The 27348-nt window shown below is 38.1% G+C and overlaps 1 protein-coding gene across 9 annotated transcripts in view; it reads left to right on the forward strand.

Annotated features, from left to right (window-relative positions):
- Positions 1-27348, forward strand: part of ACSS3 (acyl-CoA synthetase short chain family member 3) — a 155552-nt gene that overhangs the window by 15030 nt on the left and 113174 nt on the right. For all 9 annotated transcript variants that reach the window (XR_014295379.1, XR_014295380.1, XR_014295381.1 and 6 more), the window contains one exon: positions 18163-18307. Coding sequence is in view for 6 of the 9 variants with exons in the window: in XM_082636670.1 (XP_082492796.1) it covers positions 18163-18307 (145 nt within the window). In the remaining 3 variants the exon portion in view is untranslated. The remainder of the gene's footprint in view (positions 1-18162; positions 18308-27348) is intronic.

The raw sequence follows: 27348 nt of genomic DNA on the forward strand, positions 1-27348 counted from the left end.
GACATAATGGGCTTGGTTAGCACCAGCTGGATAATGAACTCTTGGATACTTGAGCAGGCTGCACCGTGTCCAAGTTTCAAATCATCGAAATGTGAGTGGAAAGTGTTTTCTCTATGATATGATATGTAGGTAGTGGGAGAATTGGCAAGGATAGAGCAAAGATGTAGTTTGTGACCTTGTTCTTAGATTTTTTTGATGATAAAACTAGGGAAAAAATACAATAAAAATTTTGTCCACTTTTCTTTTTTAATTAATTTTTATTGGAGTATAGCTGCTTTACAATGTGTTAGTTTCTACTGTACAGCAAAGTGAATCAGCTATATGTATGCATATATCCCCTCTTTTTTGAATTTCCTTCCCATTTAGGTCACCACAGAGCACTGAGTAGAGTTCCCTGTGCTGTACAGTAGGTTACTTTTCTTAATGTTTTAACTTACACTCAGTGGTATCTGGTTAGTTAAGTTGGATTTAGTTTCTGTCTATGTGTAAAGTTGTTTTGGTGAGAGTGAAGGTGGGAAATTGGAGGGGATATAATCTGGCTTAGGTAAAAGAGCAGAGGTTTTATAATCACAAAGCCTAGGTTTGAGATCTAAGTTTTGAATTACTTTTCATTGACATTTTTTATTCAAAAGTAATTCTGATTGAAATTTAGGTTTATGCTTTTCCCCCACAAAGGTGCAGTTATTACTTTAAGTTTTAATTAGATAAACTCAGGAAAGCCAAAATAGGTGGAATATCAATTATAGTTCAATATGTAAATAATTCTTAGTATATATCTTGGTATAGTCAGTATATTTCCCTTCAGTCTTTTATTTTCTTTTTAAATTTTTATTTTGGAATAATTATAGACTCATAAGAAGTTGCAAAAATAGTAGAAAGAGGTCATTGGTACCCATCACTCAGCTTTCCCCAGTGGTAACATCTTACATGACTACAGTACATTATCAAAACCAAAACTGACATTTGTACAATACAGTTAGTTAGACTGCAAACCTTATTCAGATTCACCACCAGTTTTTGTACACACTTTTTTTTGTTTGTTTTTTGCGGTATGCAGGCCTCGCACTGCTGTGGCCTCTCCCGTTGTGGAGCACAGGCTCCGGACGCGCAGGCTCAGCGGCCATGGCTCACGGTCCCAGCCGCTCCGCGGCATGTGGGATCCTCCCGGACTGGGGCACGAACCCGTGTCCCCTGCATCGGCAGGCGGACTCTCAACCACTGCGCCACCAGGGAAGCCCCACACATATTTTTTGTATGTGTATGTGTTGTGCCTTTTAAAAATCTATTATCTCTGTCTGTTTGTCAGTCTGTTTGACTCTCTGGGTCTCTATTTTTGTTCTTACAGAAAAATGGAATTATACTGTTCATATTGTTTGATAACTCATTTTCCCACTTGGAATAAGTTGTGATGTTTCCATTCCTCTATTCTTCTATTTCATGATTTTTAGTGTATGCAGAATATTTAAACATATTGGGTGAATATAAGATTATTTATTTCACAATCCCTTCCGGTTGATTTTTGGGTGGTTTCTCTTTACTTGCAGAAATACTTGCTTTTTTGGACGCAGCGTTCCAAAGATTTCTCTGTCCCTGTGTCTGACTGTCCATCTGTCTCTCTCTGTTTCTTTCTTTCCTTCCTTCTTGCTGATGAATTCTTAGAAGATTTCTGGGTCAAAGAGAAATTATACACTTTCTGATGTATATTGTCAAAATATTTCTCCAAAAATATTAATAAATATTGTGACTAAGACTCCACAGTCTTTTTCCTTATGAAACATTTAGAGAATAAATAAAGGTAATAATTTAGTGGACACTGAACATTGGGCATTGTAAAATCTTAACATTGTGTCACATTTGCTTCAGATCGTTTTATTTTAAGCAATAAAACAAACAAAATTGATGCTCCCTGTGTATCTCCCTCAATTACCTAGTCTTTATAGAAACAATCTCAGAATAATTTACAAGGCTCAGTGGGAAGAAGAAGTTCTTTTTAGACCTTCTAAAATGATTGATTGTATCCTTCCACTTTAATAAGAGCTTGTATAGAACATCTCTCTGTGGACATGAGCTAAGTGTGCAGAATGAGTTAATGAATGTGGTATCTGCCTTCTGGGAGCATCAGCTGTAGAGGACAGTTCCATCAGAACATTGCAGCGTATCATTCTGCCTGAGTTATAGCCTTCAAGAGAGAGAAATGGATAGTTAAGATGAAGATGTAATATGAACACAGAAAAAATATGCAGTCCTAAAGTCCTAAGTTTTAGAGCACATTAGTTTCAATCCTTACCTATTTCTCCCCTCTCTTCTTCCCATTTCTCCTTAACCAGAGCAAGATGACACTATGTCAACAAACTGGCTTTCTCCTGCCCTGCATGGTGCTGGGGCTGCTCTCTCTTCTTCTTTCTCCCCCTCCCCCTTTCCTTTTTGTTCCTTCTTCATCACGTTGTCATGGCTATCATTAGGATTAAACGCTAAAAGGCATCTTCTCTCCCTTCCAACAAATATCGGTTCACGTTGGAGAGTGTACCTCCTCCTCGTCTGCCCTCTCCCGATTCCCTGGATGGTTCTTAGGTTTCAGGGTTACCTGCTTAGGGTCCCCGTGGGCATCCTGGTCTCTGTCTGGTTTTCTAGGAAGCTGCTCTGATTTGGAGTTTGGTTCCTTATGAGCTTATCATGACCTGTTTCTGAGTTGGCTGGTTGAGGACCACTGCTCCAAAGAGTGTCCTAAGTAGCTCTCTTGAATAGGGCTGACTGATGAAGTTTACTTTCCTTTAGAATGTACTTTGAAACATATATTTATTGGGGATTATATTTAAATTTTAATAAATTTATGCTTTGAAATGTAAACATCTCTATCTTCACTTTTACATTTGACCTCTAGCTTTAATTATAATTTTATCTTTTCCTCGTTTGAATTAAGCTGAATCCCATTTCCTTTTGCTTCAATTCTTTGTTTTTCCTGCATTTCCTCTAGAATAAAAATAAAGCAACAAGATAAAATTGTGTCCTCATCTTCTGCTTTGAATCTAGCTGCCAAGCATGACTCACAACCTGGGGATCTTTAGGACCATTCATTCATGCCTTCTCTCTCTGTTGACAGTGGATCCAGTTCAGATAACAGGTATTGATTTCTTGAAAGCCTTTCTTTTTATTCTTTTTCCTGTTGGCTGCATTTCTCACTGGCAATTCACTCAGTTATAATCCAAGATGATCTGGCAGAGGTGTAGATGCCTGAGCTGTCCTTTCATGCTGAGATGGGGGCAATCTGTGGCGAAAGCTAGTGGGATGGGGCCAGGTTCTGAGTGTACTCATGTGGAAAGTATCAGTAGGGCTAAAGAACAGATTTCTCTTTGCATTATGTTTCTCTGTTAAAATATTGTCCTATAGAGAGATGTGCTTTCCAACTACTTTTACAAAAACAATATCCTAGTGGTTCAATTAACATGAGGTTATTATGCTGCCCCAAGTAAGCAGTTACCCAATTTGGAGGGTTTCCCGGAACAGTCAGTTCATACTGCCCAAGGCCAAGTACCTGTAATTTAGATGAGATGTCACAGTGTGAACAAAGCAATATGATGCTCTCTTAAAAATGCTTAAAGCCTTCTCTGTTTGTGTGCAATAGTAGTCTTTTGAGCGCGTCATTGTTTTTGCTGAGCAGTTACCTCATGAGACTCTTACTTATTTGTGTTAATGTGTCAGAAGAGTACTACTTCAATTCACATTCATTCACACTTGTAACATATATTTAAAAATAATTATTGAGGGACTTCCCTGGTGGCACAGTGGTTATGAATCTGCTGCCAATGCAGGGGACACGGGTTCGAGCCCTGGTCCGGGAGGATCCCACATGCCGCGGAGCAACTAAGCCGGTGCGCCACAACTACTGAGCCTGCGCTCTAGAGCCCGTGAGCCACAACTACTGAGCCCACATGCCACAACTACTGAAGCCTGCGCGCCTAGGGCCCGTGCTCCGCAACGAGAAGCCACCACAGTGAGAAACCCATGCACCACAATGAAGAGTAGCCCCTGCTCACTGCAACTAGAGAAAGCCTGCGTGCAGCAACGAAGACCCAACACAGCCAAAAATAAAATAAATAAATTAATTAAAAAATGTTTAAAAAGATAAAAATTATTGAGAATTTGCTGTGTGCCATTAATGAGCTAGCACGTGGTCTTTGCCCACAGGAGACAGTGTCTAGTGAGGGTATAAGAATTACTCAAATTAGCACACAGACATGGAGAATTGGAAATTCATCATATTTTCCCTGGAGTGGGAAAGCACTGGGTTCCAGTGTGCCATGTGTTAGTTTGATAATTCTGGGAAGTTATTTGACCTCTCTAAGCCTCATTTCTCGTCTGTAAAATAGGAATAACATTGTCTTCCTGAAGGGGTAGTGCGTGGATTAAATGAGTTACCAAACTCAGAACCTGGCACATTATTGGTAATTAACAAAATGTTATTCCTACTCTTACTTCAAAATTATGTTTTTTCTTTCTTATTTCAGGTGTCCCTTAAAGAGAACATAAACCTGATACACAGAGATGATGTGACCTCAGTTTTCTTTGACACACCCTTCTTTCTACTTCTAGCTCCTTTGATTTGTTTCTATACCTCCCCCACATTTTTTTTTTAACTTCCTGTGACTTTCTAGGATAGTCAATAGATCCTAACTGATTCTGTTTCCTCATTTGCCTCCCAAGAGTGACCTGACATCCCTTTCTGAAGAGGGCATTCCCCTTTAATGGCCTCCCCTTTCTTAATGAGGTATTCAGGGCTTTTAAGGTAAGGTTTGCACTGGTCTCTCTTGCCTTAGCTCTTGTTATGCCCAAAACACACATCTCTTCTCTCAGCGGCACTGATGCCCTTGCGCTTCCAAAACAGAACCTGAACTTTGCCCTGTTTTTTACTTTCCCACTTGCCAATGCCATTAAAAAACAAACAGTATTTCCAGTAGTTTTCAGTCCCTTTCCCCTCAGCTACCCTCATGTTTCACCCTTCTCTTTTAAGAAAATTCAGTTGAAAGATTTGCACAAGATAAGAGGAGCTAGAACATTCCCCTTCTCTTTACATGCTAACTTCTTGGCCACGTTGTCTATTCTCCAGGTCCTCCTCTCCTTTACACTCTTGCATCCCCTGAAAGGTGGCCTCAGGCCTTGTCAATCTACCCAAATTACTCTCCCAAAGATCATCAGTGCCTATTTGTTGCTTAATTCTATGGACTGATTTGAAGTCCTTACCTTGCTTGGTCTCTCTATAGTATTTAACTCTGGGGACCACATCTACCTCTTTGAAATTTCCCACAGCTGTGTTGTTCAGTATAGTAGCCAGTAAGCCATCTGTGGTTATTTAAATTTAAGTTCAATTTAATTAGAATTAAATAAAATTTACGCTAGCTAATGATGCTATTGAGTGTTTGAAAGGTGGCTAGTGCAACTGAAGAACTAAATTTTAAATTTTATTTACTTTTAATTAGTTTGAATTTAAATTTAGCCAGCCACTTGTGGCTAGTGGCTACCCTATTGAGCAGTGGAGATATGAAACACTTCCATCATCACAGAAATTTCTATCGGACAGGGCTTCTCTGGAGCAAGGATTGGCAGTTTTTCTTTAAGGTGCAAAATGGTAAATATGTTTGGCTATGCAGGCCAGATAGGTTCCATTGCAACCACTCAATTCTGCTGTTGTTGAGCAAAAGCTGTCACAGAGAATATATAAACAACTGAGTGTGGCTGTGTTTCAATAAAACTTTATTTACACAAACAGGTGGTGGTCCAGATTTGGCAAGAGGCTAGGGTTGCTGACCCTTCTAGAGTCCCGGTTTCTTTGATAGATACTTTTTTCATTCTCTTCCTGTTTTTACTCTAAAAATTTTCTTTTCATTCTTCTGTATTTCTCAGATCTCTCCCTCATTTCCGTCTTTATCATCACACTTGATTATTGTAAAAAATCTCTATCAGTCCTCTCTCCTCTTGTCCTGCTCCAGCTCATTGTACCCATTGCCACAAAAGTGTCCTTTCATAATTCATCTAAGCCAGGTGCTCGTTTGTAAATGTATGTAGTGATAGTAATCACCTCATAGCATTACGGAAAGGAGTCAATGAAATGTGTATAAAATTGTGCTCATGGTGGGTGTAGAGTTCTCTCACATTAACTCATCCACACAGAATAGTGGTTGTGACTCAGAGCCTGACAGCCTGACATCCAGTCCCAGCTTGTCACGCTCCAGTGTGGACCTCAGATAGGCCACTTAACTTCTCTGTACCTCAGTTTCCTTATCTGTAAAATGAGGGTGATATTAGCGTACACACAGAGTTGTTAGGAGAATTAAATGAATTAATTTGTATTAAATGCTTATAGTATTGTCTTGGTACAGAGTAAGTGCTATGTAGTTGGTTTTTATTTTATTTTCCTAGTTTCATAGATGAGGGAAGAAAGGCCTAAACGTGTTAATTTGCCTACAGTCATACAGCTAGTAAACAACATGTCTGAGATTTGAACTCTGGCCTTTTGACTTTAAAGCCCAAAGTGGTAACTATTGATGCATTCCTTACAACATCCAGCCCTCTCCTTACCACATACCTGTAGTTGGAATTAAACTCTTTTTTATTGTGCTTTCATCATACTTAGTTTGTACTTCTGTCAGGAAATTTGCCACATTTTGCTTCTTATTATAGTTATTGCAAATTAGTCTGCCTTTCAGAGTGGAGAACATGTACCCAGTTATATTTTTTCCCCTTCCTTCACAGTCTCAGTTCTAATCAACAATAAACTATTTACTGTTAAATTTGTTGAACAGAAAAGTGTTTGAAAGGATTATTGACAGTTAATACTGGGGGTTATAATGTGCCATAGTCTTCTTATAAAATAATGAATTATCAATTATAAAGATTATATGTTCATCACTATTTTAGTATATAGATTTAGTGTTTTAGTATACAAATAACCAAATGTATTCATCATCTTTGAATTGTTCTCAGTATGTTGGCTTCAGGTTTATTTAACGTTTGAAAAAGAGCTTGGAGTTTGTTTTTGTTTTTTTCTGAAACTGTGATGAAATGAAGACCCACATAGGAGGTCATCAAGGAAGGAAATTATAATCTGATCTGAAGGAAGTAAACTCGTATCAGAAGGTAAATTATAAGTTAGACTTTCCAGTTATTTAATAATGAAAATTTGCAGAGTACAGAGCAGCTGAGAGTACAGAGAGGGTTACAACATTGTCACCACTAAATATGGTTGTGCTGGAGGAAGCTTTCAACAGTTATTTTATGCAAATTAAAATCTGGCAGTTTGTGAAAGAGTTTCATAGGTCACACTGTTGGAAGTATATTAAATCAATTTTATTCTTGGCAAAGGAGGCAGTGGTGGAATTGAGAGGAACATTTTAGACTTTACCAGTTTAACTTTACATTGCTGGGTAATCAAATCCACAGAGTAAATGCTATCAGTTTTCCCCTCTGACACGAGGATATTTTTTTTTTGAGTGTCAACGTTTTATTTCCTTGTGTAATGTTTGAAAACTGACTTAATAAATACATGCTTAAAAAAGAAAATTTAGCCCTCAACAGAGGGGAAGTTGATGGCTATAGGAATTGATGGGAACAGAAGAATCATGTGAAAATTTGCCAGTAGCTTTTTCTGGCATCCAGAGATCAAGACCATGGCGCTTGTCAGGCTCCCTACCTCTTAAAAATCTTTCAGACATCCACCCACATTCACTGACTTAGCCCAATGTGTGGGCCAAGTACACACTCCAGTCTAACTCATTTGATGAAGAAAGCCAAAGTCAAATGCAGGGTAGGCTAGAATCAAATATTAGGAAAGACAGAGAAGACTTAGGGTAAGCTGAAGTGAAGAACAGAAGAAATACAACTCAAGGCAGATTTTTTCCAAAGAGCTGAGTCCAAGGTTTTATGCTAGATGTAAGTTAGCAGGGGTTGATGAGAAAAAGGCAAAGGAAAATAGAAAATTATGTTCAGGACATCTAGAACGAATTTCAGAACCTTTCATTTTTTCTGAGCCCCTTCTGAAAACCCTCAAGCCCCGCCTCTGTGAACTCAGACACTGATGATGATGGCTCGTCTCTGACTCCTTTTCAAGGAATCTAACATTACTGTAGTGACTATAGAATTACACTAGCTGAGATTCCTCCTGTTTCGTTTGTCCTGGAATGCATCCCTTTGCCTTTTAAATTATGAAATGTGACAATTTTAAAGCTTGTTTGAATTTGTGAAAATTTCTGGATCTTAAATTAAGACTTCTGTATCAGGATAGATTAAGTTATGCTACAGGAATAAACAACACTCAAATCTCTCCGTTTTAAAATAGCCCAGGAGTATCTCACTTATACTACAGGTTTATCTTGGGTTACCCAAGAGATTTGCACCATGTCATCCATCCTCATTCAAGGATATAAGCTAACAGTGCAGTTGCCATTTGGAGTATCCTTGTGGCAGGGAGAAGGAGAAGTTGTCAGCATGCATTTGCTCTTGAAGACTCCTTGCATTATTTCTGTTGCCATTTCATGGGCCAGAGCAAGCCACATGGCCACACCTCATTTCAAGTGGATATGAAAGTGCAGTCTTACAAGTGCCTGGAATGAGGACACCCAAAATGATATGGACAGCAGGAATGATGACCACAAATTTATGACAGATCTCTCTATGTGATTTGAAGATTCTAACTAGCTATTTATTACTGACTGTTCAGCTGCTTGAGGTTAATACTGGTGAGAAAAATAAAAAGAATGAAGTTTTTATGGTCCAAATTTTAGTTCTTAAAACTGAGTTTAGATGTTATCATAAGTGTAAGAAATGCTTCTTTTTACCAGAAGAATATTCAAGAAGATGTTTTTATTAAATTAGAATGTTTTTCATTAATGGTAGTTATACTAATTATAGAGTTGATGATTCAGTCACATCAGGAGACAAGCCATCTAGACTGTTAAAGTTTTTAATGTTATTTAAATATATTTAAATCATGTATTCAGTATATAAATACATGCTCATAAAAATTAAATAACAGAGGAAGTACGTATCATATAAAAATATAGACCATCCCTTCCCCCAACTTTCTCTTACCCAGAGTTTACTACTATTAATATTTTCTTGTCCATTTTTCTAGACTCCTTCTTGTGCTTTTATGCAACAGAGATGAACATGTAAGCAACTTGCTTTGGTTAAGTTAAAAGTACATTTTGGAGATAAGTATATATATCCACTCCTAAATTGCTGAACTAATTTATTTGCTTACCAACTTTACGTGAGAATGCCAGTTTCTCTTTTCTTTCACCAACAGTGTGTATTATATTTTTATACCAATCCAGTTTAGAAAAATGGCATCTCATTATTGTTTTAATGTTTATTTTCCTGATGTTTGTAAGACTGAGCACTGTTTTTATGCTTATTGGCCATTATCGTTTTTTTTCTCTGTGGGTAGTGCGCTGAAATTCTTTGCCTATTGGATTTAAAATTTTTTTCTTCTTGACTTGTAGGAACACTTTAAATATTATTGAAGTTGCAAATATACCTTTCCCCTTGTTATTTATATTGAGAATATGCCCTCCCCACACCTCAGCTTTATTTTGTCTTCTAATTCATATACACACACATGCACACACATACACATAATACACACACATGCACACACACACACATGCTCATCTGAGTGTCAAGATTCAGCAGGTAGCTGAGTACATTTCAAAACCCAAGTAAGGATCCTTGTTCACTTGTCAATGAATACAGGTTTTGATAGCTAGAGTCATTCTTCCTATAATTGTTTGAGGGAGAACAGGGGATTTCCAGGTGGCAATTGTATGTAGAGTTTCTAGGCCTCTTAGAAGTTGTACAGAGCCTTGTTCCTATTTTACAGGTCCTGAATCTTTGGAACAATCATCCATGCAGAAATTGTACTTATTTTAGAAAGACTCTAGACAGGTTAAATATTGTATGATGTGTGTGTGTTTGATTATGTCTTAATTTTCTATCTAAACACCAGTGCCCATTCTTTATTCCTACCTCCCTCTGATCTGGGAGTTATTTCAGAGTTTTATTGAGGGAAGTTTTTTGGTGAGACTTTGTATTTCCTTAGGGTTTATAGGTTCCTCATGAATGTAGAGTGTTCTGTTGTATGGCTCTATAAATTTTTCTACACCTTCCTTTTCTTTCTTTTAACTTAGCAGTATATAAAATGTCATGGAAATCTTTCAGTATCATACCCTTGGATCTGTCATGTTTCTCATGATTTCTGGATTGAGCAGTCACTTTGCTGCTCTCTGTTTTATATGTTAAAATTTTTTCCACTGTTCTGATCTGGGGGTAGCACCATTTCTCTTGGCTCCATATCGCTTTCAATTTTATTTCAGGTTTATATTTTTTTCTGTTATTCAAGTAGGTTATGGGGTACATTCAGGTTGCTTCCAATTTTCTGCAGAAGGAATTCAGGGCAGGGGTTGGGTAGGATAAAGAGTATGAAGTTTTTTCCTTTCTGCAACAATTAAATCTGACTGAGTTTAAAAAGAGAGCTAGTCAAAGACTATTGGTAGAATATTCCAGTAGTTATATCTAGTAGCTATATAGCCCTGACAAAGGTGCTGATATGTGTGTGTGGTGTGTGTGTGTGTGTATAAAACTAATACATTTGGGAAGAATGGAGCATCACGAATGAGGACAGTAAGGATTAGTCAAAAAATGATGCTTGGCAAATTAACTACTGATAAATAAATATAATTGTACTGCCACATCATAATATATATATATATATATATATATATATAAATATATATACACACATATCATAGTACATGTGTATAATATATAACAGATTTTACATACAGATTATATACATATATGAATAAATTAATGGTACATTTAAGGCATCAATATAAAAAATTAAATCAGAAGATAGTAGTATGAATTATCTTAGAGGGAAAAATTGTGAAGGAAAATTATGAGTTTATTTGACTACATACAAATTTAACATATCTTTATATCAGGAAACACTATGAATTAAAGTTAGTGAATAAACTGAGAATATAATTTGTAACAATGTCAGACTTAATTCAATGTAAAAAGAACTTTTAAAAATTGGTAAGACATTGTGTTTAATACTAGTAATCACATAAACCAAAATTAAAACTTCTAAAATTGCTTCTAAAATTGAAGAAGATTGAGAAGAATCTGTGTTTAGAGGAGTGTGATAAAATGAACTTTCAGCTAATGCTGACGGTAATATAAATTGATTCAGTATTTCCAGAAAGCAGTTTGGTTGTTTGATGTATGAAAGTGTGTGTGTGTTTGATTGTAGGAATCTTGCTGGCATATGTACTAAAAAGCAATGTGACCAATATTTCTCTACAAGAAACATCATCCTGGGATCATTTAAAATAATGAAAATATTGTGAAAAGCAATTTGCAACAATGCAGGATAATTTTGTGCTTAAATAGTGCTGCAGAGGCTATTATTGAACAGCAGTTGAATGGAATATTATGCCTTCGTTAAATGCATTCTGAGAATTGTTCAGATCATTGGAAAAAACTCATAATGTACTCTTAAACATAGAGGCAGAATATTTACATATAGAAAAAATAAAATACTCCAAAGTATATTTTCTCAGTTTCCTGCAGTGAGCATTAGTTATTTTAATAATCTGGGGAGACAAACCATTTAAAACCTTCTCATAAATTTAGAAGGGGTACTGAACAGACAGCACATAGAAGGCATTCAGTTGACCTTTACTGAAATGATTTGATTTAAAATGAAATACGAATCTTCTCATAGTAGAAAAATCAAATCTTTGAGCCAGGAGGCCCTTTGCAGGTCACCTGGTCCAGTCATCCACAGTAAACCACTCCTTAAATTTAGCCAATTTATAGCTGTATATTCATTACCTATAACCATTTCTGGAGCCATGCCAATGTGTTACTTTCTGCAACAGTTCTTGCTTAACACTGCTTGCAGGCCTTTCCCTCTGCTTGAATTTCCTTCTTGTCTGTCCCAAAGGGTACCCTTAAAATTCTTTAAGTTTCTTTAAGGGCATCCTTCAAAAAGAAAATGTTAGGGTACAAGTAATTTAAATATTAAACCCCTCCAAATTTGCAAATAATTGGAAAGAAAACCTGAAGTTCTTTGAGTATTGCCTGTAGAGTTACTGCCGTTTGATGTTCATGGGGTTGGTTCCATAATACGCTGCCTTTAGCAAGTTGCTGTCAGATGAGTTTCCTCATACATAAAATGGGGTTTACAATAGTACCTACCTCATAGGGTAGGTTTTTTTAAAGTTGAAGTACAGTTGATGTACAATATTGTGATATTTTTCAGCTGTACAACATAGTGATCTGAAAATAAAATACATTAGGAAATGATCATCATGATAAGTCTAGTAACTGGCTCCATACAAAATTACTGCAGTATTATTGACTATATTACATCCTTATGTAGTATACTACATCCCTGTGACTTATTTATTTTATAACTGGAAGTTTGTATCTCTTAATTCCCCTTCACATATTTTGCCCAAACCCCTATCCACCTCCCCTCTGGGAACTACTGATTTGTTCCCTGTATCTGTATGTCTGTTTCTCTTTTGTTTTGTTTGTTAATTTGTTTTTTTTATATTGCATATATAAGTGAGAATATATGGTATTTGTCTTTCTTTGATGTATTTCACTTAGCATAATACCCTCTACGTCCAATGGCACAATTTCATTCTTTTTTATGGTTGAGTAATATTCCTGTGTGTGTGTGTGTGTGTGTGTGTGTGTGTGTGTGTGTGTGTGTGTATATATATATATATATTCTTGATCAACTCAACACATCTATTGATGGACATTTTAGGTTGCTTCTGCATCTTGGCTATTATAAATAATGCTGCAGTGAACATAAGGGTGCATATATCATTTTGAATTAATGTTTTTATTTTCTTCAGGTAAACACCCAGAAATGGAATTGCTGGATTTTATGGTAGTTCTGTTTTTAAGTTTTTGAGGAACCTCCATACTGTTTTCCATAGTGGCTGCACCAATTTACATTCCCACCAACAGTGCACAAGGGTCCCTAGGGTTGTTTTTTGATTAGATGACTTCATACACATGAAATACTGGTCTAGAATAAGGGATCAATAAATATTACTTAGAAACTTTCAGGACAAGTTGGACAAAATGCACTTTTTCCTATTCACCCTGTTAAATATAGCTAAAAAATAGGACATTATATATAAAATACACATAAGAAGACTCTGAAAGGAAGAGAGAAGAAACCAAACCAGTTAGGAACTTTGGGACATGAGAAATGACATGGCACTGAGTTCCTTGGGTTTTCTTTCTTGTCTTATATATCCTATACTGAGTGCTGGAGAAGGTAGCAACCTAGAAACACCAATGGGTGCAGAAAAAAAATTCCAGCAAAAACTTCTTTGGACCTTCCCCCCCAAAGATAAAAGGGGTGGGGAGGGACAGCCTGCCAAGACGGGACATTTTTGGCCAGTAACTTCCCTAATACAGTCAAACACTATGGAAAGCTCTGTGGCTCCTATCCCATCTTCACCAGTGAAAAGGTGATGGAGAACCTAGACTTCTACTCTTACCAGGCTGTGACAAGGTGTCCTAAACATCGCCACCTCCCCTGGTGGTGTCAGAGAAAGTTATATCAGGAATTGGAACTTTCATTATGGCTAAGATAAAGAGGTAAGAGGGATCTTACCCCTGGCATTGTCAGTGGAGTCCATGTGGGGAGTCAAAATGAGGTGCCATTCCCCCCTATCAGCCAGGATGATATAATGGAAGCCTAGTGGGATCCTGAACTTTTACCCTAGCTCAGCAGTAATGAGGTACCCCTTACTCTCATGAATGTCAGTGGAGGCCTAATGGGGAGCTGGAACTTACACCTGAACCTGGTGGTAATGAGTTGTCTCCCTCCCCCACTGACACAGTATCAGAGGAGGCCTGATAAAACAGAAGATTTAAATAGGATCTTTAAATAAGCTCCAGAATCTCCTAATAAAATACTTATAATGTCCAGGACACAAACAAAAATCACTTGTCATACCAAGAACCAGGAAAATATCAACTTGAATGAGAAAAGCAATCAGTAGATGCTAACACTGAGGTGACAGAGACTGGAATTATTGGACAAGGATTTTTAAAGCAGCCATCGTAAAAAAAATGCTTAAATGAGCAACTACAAATAGATTTGAAACATTTTTTTAAAAGCCTCAGTTAAATAGCCTCAGCGAAGAAATAAAAGATGTAAAGAAAAAACAAATGGAAATTTTAGAACTGAAAAATATGATAATGAAAATAAAAACTCACTGAATTGGTTCGACAACAGAATGAAAATCACAAAGGAAAGAATCAGTGAACTCGAGGATAGAAAAAATATATATTTATAAATGAATGAATTAATAGGATATTGTGGACTAGGACACCAGTCAGGATGTCCAAAGACTTGGGTTGCAGGTATGGCTTTCTCCAATTCTTAGCCAAATGTCCTGTGCATTATTCTTTTTAAGGCTCCATTCCCTCAACTTTAAAATAAAATAGTAAAAACTACCCTGGCTACTGTACATGGATCCTAAATCCAAAGTGTCTTGAATGTTTACTAATATTTTCATGCTTCATTTATCAAATATTTATTGGATGCCTAATATATAGATCCTCAGACTATATGGAAAATATAGTCTCTGCTGTCAGGTAGATTATAGTAAAATGAGGGAAACATTTAAGTAAGTGGACTAATTGTTAATGTAATATGATTAGTATTGTAGAGATATGTGCACAGGGCTTTGGAACTACTTGGGAGAGGGCGGTGGTAAAGGAGAAGGACAGCCACAGAAAGAACAGCCACAGAAATTCTTTGAATAATGTGAACTCTAGGAATTGCACATTTTGTAATTCAATATAGCTGGAGCATGGGAAGTTGAGGGGGAATGAGAGGGAATGAAGCTGAGTAGATGAAGGGTCTTTTATATCATCTAAAGATATATACTTTTTGTCCTGAGCTTTATGGAAAGGTACTAAATGAGTTTGAGCGCCATTTGATGTGATGATATTTAATTTGAGGAAAGACGTTCTAGTAGCAAAGGAAGATGACTTGAGAGGATGGGGTAAGACCTAGGGCAAGGGGATTAATTAAGAGGAAGGAATTGTAACCCAGGTTATCAGTGAGAGCACTGAACAATTGCAAAGACAGATGTGACAGTGCATACAATCGATAGAATGTGGAGAATGAGGGATCAAATTTAACTTCTGAGTTTCTACACCTTGCATGGCTGCAAGGTGGTTCCTTGAAATATGGAAAACAGGAGGAGGAACAAGTTTGCAGTTGAGATGGGCTGTGAGTTGGAGGTGGGGTGAAAATGATTATCGTTTTGGATGTGTTATTATTTCCAAGGAGAGATGTCCAGTAGGCTGTTGGCTATAAGGGAATGGAGTTGAGAAAGGGGATCAGAGCTGGAGCTAAAGATGGAAGTTGAAACCATAAAAGTATAGAGATCACCCAGGGAATGTACGTAGAGTGAGCAAAGGGATGGATATAGAATGTTAGAAATTACTGTCAATTAAAGATTTGGCAAAGGAAGAAGATTTCATGAAAAATATTGTTGGTTGGCAAACTGGCTCCCATTCATGGAGGGCAAGGAGAGCCCAAAGAAAGGGGCAGGCCCCTCCAGAATGGTGGGTGGGTGGCAGATTTCATAAGCAAGGAAACTTGCGTCTGAGGCGTGTCGTGGGTGGCCAGAAGATGAGGAGATCTCCGCACCCACCCACAAGAATCTTGAAAATAACGTCCTTATCTGGGTTCAGACACATACTCAGTCCAGATGGACTCAACAACACATTGCTTTCTCAAGGCTATGTCCTTGAAACAGCTACTAGTATGGGAATAGTAGGTGGCACACATGTTCCAAGGGTGGGGGTATCCTCTGATTGCCTGGGTCCAGCTGACAGGTCAACCTGCGGTCACATCCTCTCTGTGAACTCCTTCAACAGATATCTAGAAGGAACAAGTAAGAAGTAGGAGAACAATAAGGCAGATGACAAAGTGAGTCCTCCATGAATCTTTGGAATCGAGGGGGCTCCTTGTTTTGTGAAATGTTATGGGCATAATTCAATATCGAGCCCAAAGAGTGGTAGAGTAGAAGTGGTAGATAGAGGATAATGACATCCTCAAGAAGTGTTCCAGTAAGTCAGTCTTTCATGTGTCTGAAATGTATTCTTTTCAGAAATAAAAACAAAAACACAAAAATATGAATAAGTATTTTGTGGGAAAATTCTATAAAGTATCTTTCCTTATTTCTGCCAAAATATTGAGTAAATATTTTTTACTTTTTCTTGGTGCATTAGTTAATTATGGCCACAGTTATGCTGCATATCACCATAAAAATCTCTGAGCCATAAGGTATTTATTCATCACTTAATTTGTAGGTTGTCATGGGATCAGCACAACTGGAAATGTTTTTCTAAGACAGGGGTCCTCAACCCCCGGGCTGCGGACCAGTACCGGTCTGCGGCCTGTTAGGAACCGGGCCACACAGCAGGAGGTGAGAGGTGGGCAAGTGAGCGAAGCTTCACCTGCCACTTCGCATCACTCCCCATCACTCACATTACTGCCTGAACCATCCCCCCTGCACCCCCGCTCCCCCGGGTCCATGGAAAAATTGTCTTCCATGAAAAGGTTGCTGAAAAGGTTGGGGGCCGCTGTTCTAAGACATGTGTCTGGCTGGGTCGGGCTCCCTGCTTCTTTTGGTCTCTGCCCCCATCTGCAAATACTCATTGTTGGCACCAGGCCGAGGTGGAGGCAGCACTAATACCTGGAGGCTCTTCTCCTGGAGGGGGTGTAGGTGAAGGAGAGCAAGCCCAGTCGTGTCAAGCGCTTTCAAGCAAGTGCACGCTTCATGACTGCTTATTAGCCAGAGCTGACATCACATGGATGACCCCAAAGTCAAGGGAAGTACTCTCCACTGAGGAAGATGGAGGCAAGAGGAAGACACAAAATATTTTTAATAGAAGTAAGGGTGAGGGGAAGAGACAATGTTTCTGAGCAAACATCAAATCTGTTGCACTTGGCAATTCAGAATCATTGTATTAATTACTCATTGTGCTGTACTGTAAGGCCATCATATTCACCGTTACTGATGTATACAGGGACATTTGATGCTGATTAAGTGATTCCTCCTCCTCCTGCCTTCTGTATCTGTTATTTCTTATTGCTGCCACTGTATCTATAGGCATTCTTAATTCCCTGCTTCATTTCACACAGGGCTCTTTGAGTGAAGACCTGACAGTGATACTCAGCTATTTAATGGGACTTTTTCTTGTTGCTTCAATATTTTCCTCCTGTTATTTTGCATTTTTATAATATTTGCTAGTCTGACATTGGAACAAATGGACCATTACTATACTTTTATTTTTTATCTAATACTCTCCTTCTAAAAAAGTGGCAAATTCCATGCTCAGGAAAATGAGCTATATTTTCTTAAAAATTATCTCCATCTATCTACATTATGTCTTTATTTTCAAAGGAACTCACTCAGCAATTGAGATAAAGAGTGGTGAATTTAAAAGTTTTTTAAAAGCTATTAACGTTTTATGTGCATTTTGATTGTTTATTCAGATTATGAAGCATTTCAAACATGCAGAAAGAACTTACCTATTCTTTGTGAAGTTGGGGGTATTGCGTTTAATTGAAACAAACGTGTGTGTGTATATATACGCACACACACATATATACATCTTTCAAAGAAGAATTGATTTTTCTAGTAAGTCTGTCTTTTTACAGCAGGTACTCAAAGTTCAGTCATGCATCTACTGTTTGCCCTCTCAGCTTAATGCATCTGTGCTGCACTTATATACAATTCATTTCATCCATGTAAAGTAGATTATTTCGGTGCTGTATACTCTAGTTTCATCCTAAGCAATAAAATCCACAAAATTGTCACCTTGAAGTGCGATGTATATTTTCTTCTTGTGCACATGAAAATAAATACATATTTATTAGAAGTGTCACTTCTGTACCAGCTTAAATAGTTTACAGCCATCATTACCTGACATAACTTGCATGGGGAAACACTGTTTTAAGGGCAGCTCTGCCAAGCTAGGACTATAGAAACCTAGTTAAGTAACAATATGTATTTTGAAGTCATTCACTTTTACTTTCCAATTTTTCAGGTTTGTGGAAGGGATGCTTAACATCTGTTACAATGCCATCGATCGTCATATTGAAAATGGTAAAGGAGATGAGATTGCTATCATTTATGACAGTCCTGTTACAAATACTAAAGCCACTATTACCTATAAAGAAGTCCTGGAGCAGGTAATATTATAAACTTTCTGTGCCTGTTATTTGGAAATCATACAGAAATTATTTCAATAGCATCCATTCTCATTGCATAACTTTAATTCTCTTAGTTCATTGACATGTTACTGTACTTTTGGTGCACACTGGAGATAGAGGTGTGTTAATGCATCTAAAGTATTTTTGTTCCTTAATTATATTTTACAGTACTGGAAGATACTTATTTTAAAGGAAGAGGTTAACAAAGCTCTAAGAACATGCTTATGTTCTCTCTGGCCTTCGTTTTCCATCCACACTGCCATCCCCTTTGCTCAGCTGTTCTCTTCAGCTCTTGTACTGTTGACGTAGTCTCCTAACCTCCTGACTTCCCTACTGCCAGGCTCTGCACCTGTCAGATTGTCACCTAAAGTGACACTAGGATTTTCTTCCTAAGAAACAACATATTTCTCTACCCCACTTAAAAATCTTTTCTTTAAAAATTATCGTTGGGCTTCCCTGGTGGCACAGTGGTTGAGAGTCCGCCTGCCGATGCAAGGCACACGGGTTCGTGCCCCGGTCCGGGAGGATCCCACATACCGTGGAGCGGCTGGGCCCGTGGGCAATGGTCGCTGGGCCTGCACGTCCGGAGCCTGTGCTCCACAACGGGAGAGGCCACAACAGTGAGAGGCCCGTGTACCGCAAAAAAAAAAAAAAAAAAAATTATCGTTATTCAGAGAGCAAAGTCGGGACTTCTGTGATGTACAAGACACTTTGGAGTCTGATCACATGATCCCTCCAAGCTTCATTTCCCAACATTCTTGGCCATGAACGCAACCCTTTTTCAACCCGTATGTCCTGCCACTCCCTCAGGCTTCCTGGCCCTTTAAAGCTCTTTGCACATGCTCATTACTTTCCCTTATTTGCTCTTTCTTTAGTTTTTTCCCATTTGGGTAGTTAGTTCTCAGATGGATCATGATATTGACAGATAAGTTATGAGATTTTTTTTCTTTTAATATTGGGGTAGAAATGGGATTGCATAAGTAATTATAAAAGTATTTGGGTATTATGAATTGTGGGAGAGTTATTCTAGCTCTGGGGGAGGGCATTTATTTATTTATGATTTGAAGGGAGGTAGAGTGGAGGGCAGGGTTTCTCAGCCTTGACACTATTGACGTTTTAGGCCAGATAATTCTTTATTGTGGGGAGCTCTTATGTACACTGTAGGATTTGTAGCAGCATTCCTGGTCTCCCCGTTAGATGCACCCCTTCCCCAGTTGTGATAACCAAAAATGTCTACAAACATTGCTGAGATGTCCCTGGAGTGGCAAAATCACCTCTAGTTGAGAATTTCTGGTTGAGCAGAGTCTGTCATGCTAGGTTTTGGAGGCCTTTGCTTTTTTATGGAAGCTTTTCGAATCACATTCTCTTCCTTTGCCGTTTTTTTTAAAGCCTCATTTAGAATTTTCATGCGATTTTTAGAGTATTCAGTCAACTCCTCCTGGCTCTCTGAAATAATATCCTTTTGCATCAGCAATATTTGTGTTTAGTTTTCTAAGAGATTTCAAGAAAGGCAACTGAGACAAAACAATTACTGCCCCAATCCTGAGTTGCTACAAACAATAAAGAGAGAAAAGGTGGTTTTGCACAGGCTGGGTATCAGCCTGGCCGCAGCAACAAATTCTACCTTCAGCTGATTTGAACATAAGAGGAATTTATGAAAAGTGAAGACTTAAGAACTAGGCTCAGAAAAATGGCACACCCCAAGGGAGACGGGGCAGCCGTGAAAAGTTAAGAATCCACAAATTGTCTAGTAAGTAGACTTGCTGACCTGACTTCTCGATTGACAGAGTAGGTACATCTAGCTGGCCAAATTTAGGTTACATGCCCAAAGTCCCAGGCGGTTGGGAGGAACTGTCTTGTTGTCTTTTTAATTAATTAATTAATTAATTTTTGCTGTGTTGGGTCTTCGTTTCTGTGCGAGGGCTTTCTCTAGTTGTGGCAAGCGGGGGCACTCTTCATCGCGGTGCGCGGGCCTCTCACTATCACGGCCTCTCTTGTTGCGGAGCACAGGCTCCAGACGTGCAGACTCAGTAGTTGTGGCTCACGGGCCTAGTTGCTCCGTGGCATGTGGGATCCTCCCAGACCAGGGCTCGAACCCGTGTCCCCTGCATTAGCAGGCAGATTCTCAACCACTGCGCCACCAGGGAAACCCTCTTGTTGTCTTTTTATTTCTTAGTAGGAGTGGGGCCCTGCCTCTCTCTAGAACTCATGCTAGGGGAATTCCAATCCAATAAGAAGGGAGTTCAAATACTGGGCAACTGAATACAGAACCGAAGGAAATAGTGCTGCACATATACTGTTGGATATATTTCATTGGTCTGTAAGTGGGAACTGTGTATTTTCAGAATGAAGTGTACAGAGACGGAGCTCACGCTGGGGCTGAGGAGTTAAGGCACTCTGTTACCAAATGACCTTGTTTTTCATCTGAGGCCGTGTTTTATTATGGGATAACAGAAATTTCCTGATAACCTGTTATATTCTGTTTTATTTTAGGTTTGCATTTTCAGCTTTTAGATAAGGTTTAGTCTATGTTTAAAAACTTAATCCTATGATTTGGGCATATTGCCGTAGTCTCATTTTATTAATACTTAAGACTTAGGTTAATATTAAGGTACTGGTTAATCTTAATTGCTATACTGATTAGGCAACTTATTTATACATTATAAATATATTATCTGTATCAGTATATTGAATTTGACACATGACCAAGCATCAAAGAAAACACTTTAGAAACATAAAATTGGAAGAGTTAAATAATGGTTACTTCTATTTGCATTTTCTGTTATTTTCTTTTTAATCAGTAAGTGTATATGATAAGTATACACACAGATTTTGCTTAGAAGCCGTTCTACTAACTCATCTTGATTTTCTAATATTGAGTCTAGACTCTTAGACCCTTTTGAGATTTGTACTGGTTCATTGGTTTCAGTTTAGCCTGACATCAGAGTACTTAAAAGGCCTGTTTCTCTCACCTGCTGACAGGTTCTGATTCCCCAGGTTTTTCTTCTCTAAAGTACTAAAGGAAGGACTGTTAGGAAAGACGGAGGCATTGTGCTCCACTTTGATTACCCATTCCTGGTTCTCTGTGGCTTTTATTTTATTAAGTAGAGAAGACAGACATTTATTAACTAGTGAACCAACAAATTTCAGGCCAAAGTGTTTCAGTGACTTGCAGGACCTGAAGATTTTACAGAATGATTCAGAAGTAGAGCTTTTCCTAAACTGTCATCTTTTGTGTGGAGCTGATAATTAAAACAACCCTTTAGGGCTTCGCTGGTGGCGCAGTGGTTGAGAGTCCGCCTGCCAATGCAGGGGACACGGGTTCGTGCCCCGGTCCGGGAAGAACCCACATGCCGCGGAGCGGTTGGGCCCGTGAGCCATGGCCACTGAGCCTGCACGTCCGGACCCTGTGCTCCGCAACGGGAGAGGCCACAACAGTGAGAGGCCCGCGTACCACAAAAAACAAAAACAAAACAAAACAAAAAACCCTTTACTAAGATATTTGTAGAGAGATTTGGCCTGGTTCAGGATCCCTCGCTCATTCAACACATACTTATTTTGTATGGCAGACCTTGCTAGGAACAAAGGGATACAGGTGCATGAACTCATTCCCTATTTTTTCTAGGAGCTAAAAAACTATGTGAACATAACAGAGGTTGTGTGTCGCAGTGTTGTAGTTTGTGGAAACACATGGAACGGCACCCAGCTCAGCCAGGGGTTAATAGGGCATAAGAAGGCTTTTGCAAGAGTCAGTGTCTAAAATGAGCCCAAATGACCAAAAGTTGGAAGACAAACGGTAGGGAGAGGGAGGGTCCTGGAGACAGAAGGAATGGCACATGCAGAGATCCTGGGAGGAGAGAATCTAGGGCTGCCACAGTGGCTTTGGAATGAAGCACAGTGCCGGGGGTAGGGAGACTGGGCTCCAGTGAGCCAGACTCGGAGGACACTCAGGACCACAGTACAGTGAGCTGTGGTGCTTCGTGATCTGGCTCCTGTGACCTACTCCCAAGCCCCACTGAACTGCACTGCCCACCCCACCCCCCACTGCCTCCTGCAGTGAACTCTCCTGGCTTGCCCCATTCCCACCTTAGAGCCTTTGGACTTGCCTACCTTCTGCTTGAGATGGTTTTTCTTCCAGTTATCTTAAGGTTCCTGGTACCTGGATATTATTTTCTCAGTGAGATCTTCCTTGGCCATGTTAAAAATAAATGTTCCCATGCATACCACTTCATGCGTCCTTTCTCTGCTTTCTTTTAAAAATTTAACTATTTATTACTCAGTACCATTCTACACATTTTATTTATCCATCTTCTTTAGAGTTGTTTCCTCTTCTAGGATGTCAGTTCCATGGGGGAAGGGATTTTTTGTTTTGTTCACAGGATTGTGCCTGGCCCATAGAAAACATTTGTTGAATAATGGAAGAATGAGTGAATGAGCCACCATTTAGAATTTCTAAGTGACTCCAGCTTCCTTTATTGCAGGAACTTTTTAGTTTTGAATTGTATCAGTAGTAGAACTTGATCTTCTTTCCAACTAAATTCTAACTTATTATTATTTGTGAAAAAATTTAGCTTATTTACATTTGGCTTGGTAGTTCAAGATGAATGTTTCTTTCTTGAATTTCCCATACTAACAGCTCTGATCTGCATTCCAGGAGACACGTGTTCATTGTGTCCTTCTCTTACCTCTTTTCAAATTAGTAGTTATATCAAACCTCAGTGAAAAAAAAGAGTGTGTGTGAGTTTATATTTGCATGTGTGTGTATATATTATATATTTATCATTGTTAGAAATTCCTACTTTGAGTTTATTTTCTCTGTATCTAATTTCATGTTAAATTTACCTCTGTGTGTGGTAAGTTTGGGTTTTTTTTTAGTATTCAAACAATTGTGAATTTTTATGTATATATTCACTAAACAAAAATATGTTAAATTTACCTCTGTGTGTGGTAAGTTTGGTTTTTTTTTTAGTATTCAAACAATTGTGAATTTTTATGTATATATTCACTAAACAAAAATATGACCCGTAAAGGGCATTTGAGAAATATTCGTGAATATATGTATACGGGGAAAATTGATGAAACCCAGTGTGTACTAAATTTTCCTGATTTAATTCAAACTGAAAGTGTCTATTATCTCTACTAAAGGTAATTTTTGAAATATAATTATGGCAGTGGCTGTAATTATAAAGGTTGAATAATTTAGAGGAGAAAATGACTCTGAAATCAAGGGCCATGTCCCATGAGAAGTCCTCCTTCCAACCTCTGCCTTTTAGGAAGCTCTCTTCAAAATATGAATTTCTTCTTCTCAGAAACATGTCAGGGTAAGATAATCTGATATTTCTCTGTCTGTCACATCATCAGTATTTCCATAAGGAAAACCCTAAAACACAAAAACCAGAACACGCAGAAATTCAGCCCTGCCAGAGGTTGCCTTGTTGAGGAGAAAATATACAACAGTGCATATGATTAGTTTTCTTTCCTTAAACTTCCTAAATAAGCAATAAATACTTCAGGTGTATTACAGTCTGCACCACTAAAAAGTGTCTCTCTGTACGGCAAATTACCTTTTCCGTGCGTGGTAAATCCATGAATGAGGCTCGTATGAGATTGAATTTGCAATGGTTCATGTATTTTCCTAGCATGCAGTTTTTTAAACTTGTATTGAAATGTAATATACATTCAGATTAGTGTACAGGTCATAAGTATAAGCTTGTTAGATTTTCACAAACAGAACACACCCACGTCACCAGATCAGGAAACAGAGTATTCCCAGCCCCCAGAAGCACTAATTATGTCTCCTTTGAGTCATTTCTCACTTAGCACTCATGTGATTGTTATCCGGATATCTAAACACTGTTTATGATGAAGTTTACTTGCTTTTTTGAACTTTGTATAAACTATATAAATCAGTGTACTCATTTGTGTCTAGCTTTTTCCGTTAAACTTTTTGTTTGGGATTCTTTCATTTCATTGCAAGAGGCTGTAGTTTGGTCACTTGGGTAATGACTTGTTTGGGACTGTTACAAATAATGCTGATATGAATATGTTTGTGCACAAAATTTTATGACAATATTTGAGCATTTGTTTTGGGGATGTGCTTAGGAGTGAGATGGCTGTTGTATGGGGCAGGCACATGCTTGGTTTGCATAGATAGAGGGCCAAACAGTTTGCCACAGTGGTTGTACCAACTTTCGTTCCCTGTGGTGGTATATGAGAATGGCAGTTGCCAGCACTTGGTGTTGCCAATACCAGGTCTTTTAAATTGGGGCTTTCAAGTGAACGTGCAGTGATATTGCATTTTGGCTTTAATTTCCTTATCCCTAATGGCTAATGCAGTTGAGCTCCCTTTCCTGTGCTTTTGGGCCGTTTGTTGTTTGACTTTTCTGAAGTGCCCATTCAAATCTTTTTTTTTGCATTCATTTTTCTATTGGATTGTTAACATGTTAGCAAATTTTGGTGAGAGACTTTCTTACAATTGAAGAGAATATCTTATCAATATCTGAAAACCTTAATTTAAAAAGATGAAGATTTTTTTAATGCAAGTGTTGATGATTAAGTAGTTTTAAGAATCTAAAGATGACATTTTCCCCTGTTTTAAAAATAATTAATGATAAAGTCTATACTCTACTAGTCTTGACTAGCCATCCTTTGGAAAAAAATTTGGAAGCAAATGCCCTATAGTAGAATATCTTAAAGCAGGAAGCAACGCCCCCAGTGTTAAGGCTGTAAATGATCTACTGAAGATGATGCTGTGTTAGTACTCTTATGGATGTTAAAAGGCTCTAGTGGGCTCCCCTGGTGGCACAGTGGTTGAGAGTCCACCTGCCGATGCAGGGGACACGGGTTCGTGCCCCGGTCCGGGAAGATCGCACATGCCGCGGAGCGGCTAGGCCCATGAGCCATGGCCGCTGAGCCTGCGGTCTGGCTTCATCTAATTTTCCCATAAGCCTCGTTATTTTAGCGAGCTAATTTGTACAATGTGGAGTTGTATAATGTGGTTTAGCAGAAACATATTTCATTTGAAATTGAAGATGATTATATACCACCTACTGATTTAAATTTTTATCAAAATTGTAACTGGAACGTTATTTGAGTAACTTTTCAACTTAATGAAATTTTAGTTAGATTCTGAGAGTATCCATATTAAAAAAGATAAGTATTAGACCAATTTAATAGATAATATAAGACAGAATAAATTAAATGAGAAAACAACGTTTTGGCGTTTCCTAGCTTCTTTTTTTCCCCACGTTTAGAGACATGTATTCAAAACTAAAAATGTCTAAAGATAATGTTTACATCAACCCAAAATGGCAACAATACGGGCAACCCCTTTGGATTTTCTCAGCCAGGTTTTTAGAGAGATTATATCATTTCTGAAATTAAGATTACTGTTTGAAGTATAAACTTACTTCTTTTCACTTCCCCTTATGCCAGAAGTTCTCACCATGCTTTGAAGTTGAGACCACTTTACTTGTACCTTTCTCTAAGCACTGGTTCATTTTTTGCTTAGCATTGTACCTACATTATTGGTGTACCTACTTATTTATTAATGTACCTCCTGACCAGAGAAAAAGCTTCTTGAGGATAGGGGTAATATTTATTAATTAATTTATTTTATCTATACAATGCCTAATCAGGCCTCGTAGCATAAGCTCACATTACATACTGAATGAGTTCATGAATAGAACATTCAATAGTTCTACTTTCATTCAAAACGTAAAAAAAAAAACTTTAATTCTTGTCTAAGAGAAATGATTATTTCCAATATCACTTGTCTCTTCCACACCATAATTTTTTTTTACATTGGGAAATTTTAATTTTTTAATAGGATGAAAATCTTCTTTATTTTAATACATTGCCTGGCTGTGAAGGTTTATATCTTTCTGCATCCAAAGCTCTGCTTAAAACATTTACCTTACTTGGCCATTTTGGAAACCTGGAATCTGGTCTGTAGTAGTTTTTATTCTTACATTTGTTTAATGAATTTATTTATCATTCATTAGTAGGTTCTTATTAGATGATTTGTCTTACCTTCAGGGTGGTTAAACTCTGACCTTTTTGAAAGTTAACTCAATAAAATCAGTAGACAATCTGCTTTGAATTTATTTTCTTGGATTGGAATGGTGATGGAGCCAAATTTATTTATTTATTCAAAACATACTTTTAGAATACCTAATATATTTTTGGCACTTCTGTGGACACCGTGGATTACGGTAGTGAATGATAAGTCTTTGCCTACAGGAAAATTGCATTCTAATTGGGGAGATATGTTATGAATAAAAAGATAATACAATACAAGTGAAAAGATAGCACGATATAAGGGAAGAAAAGTATAAGGCTAGAGAGTAACTTGGACTGCCCTTTTATATAGATTTGTCAGAGAAAACTACTTATCACTGAGGAGATGACCCAGTGACATAGACTCAAATATAGGCCGGGAGAAATCATGTGAACATTTGGAGGAAATTATATCAGGCAAGACTTTAAGTAAGAATAGACTTGGAGAGCCAGAAGACTGGTGATGAGAGGAGAGTGGTTGAAAGTGAGGATGGGGGAGTATCTAGGAGTCAGGGCATGTAGGACCTCGCAGGCCACGGTAAAGACTATATTTTATTCTGAGTATGACAGGAAGCTCCATATTATTAAAGGAATCACTTTGGCATCTCTGAAGAAGCAGAGAACATAGTGGACAAGATTGGAAACCAGGAGATGACAAATGATCCAAGAGAGAAATGAATGGGCACCACTTGGGCTTAAATCCCCTTAACAGTAGCAACATGTGCTTGCATGTGGGCAGTTAAAGGATAGGATACGGTTTGTGCCATGGGATTCTGGAAGCTGTTCCACATACGTATCTTATCTTGGATCTCTGGCTTCACCTAATGGGTTTGCAAAAAGTCTCATTAAGTCTATTATAGGGCAGCCACCTATAGATGCCCTGCCGCTCTCTATCTTTTGAGGTGTTTTTGTGTAATACCCCAAGGGAAAGTTTCTGTATAGTTTTCAAGCAGAATCCTAGG

Source organism: Mesoplodon mirus (genome assembly GCF_964341445.2).
Source record: "Mesoplodon mirus genome assembly, chromosome: 11".
Taxonomy (NCBI): domain Eukaryota; kingdom Metazoa; phylum Chordata; class Mammalia; order Artiodactyla; family Ziphiidae; genus Mesoplodon; species Mesoplodon mirus.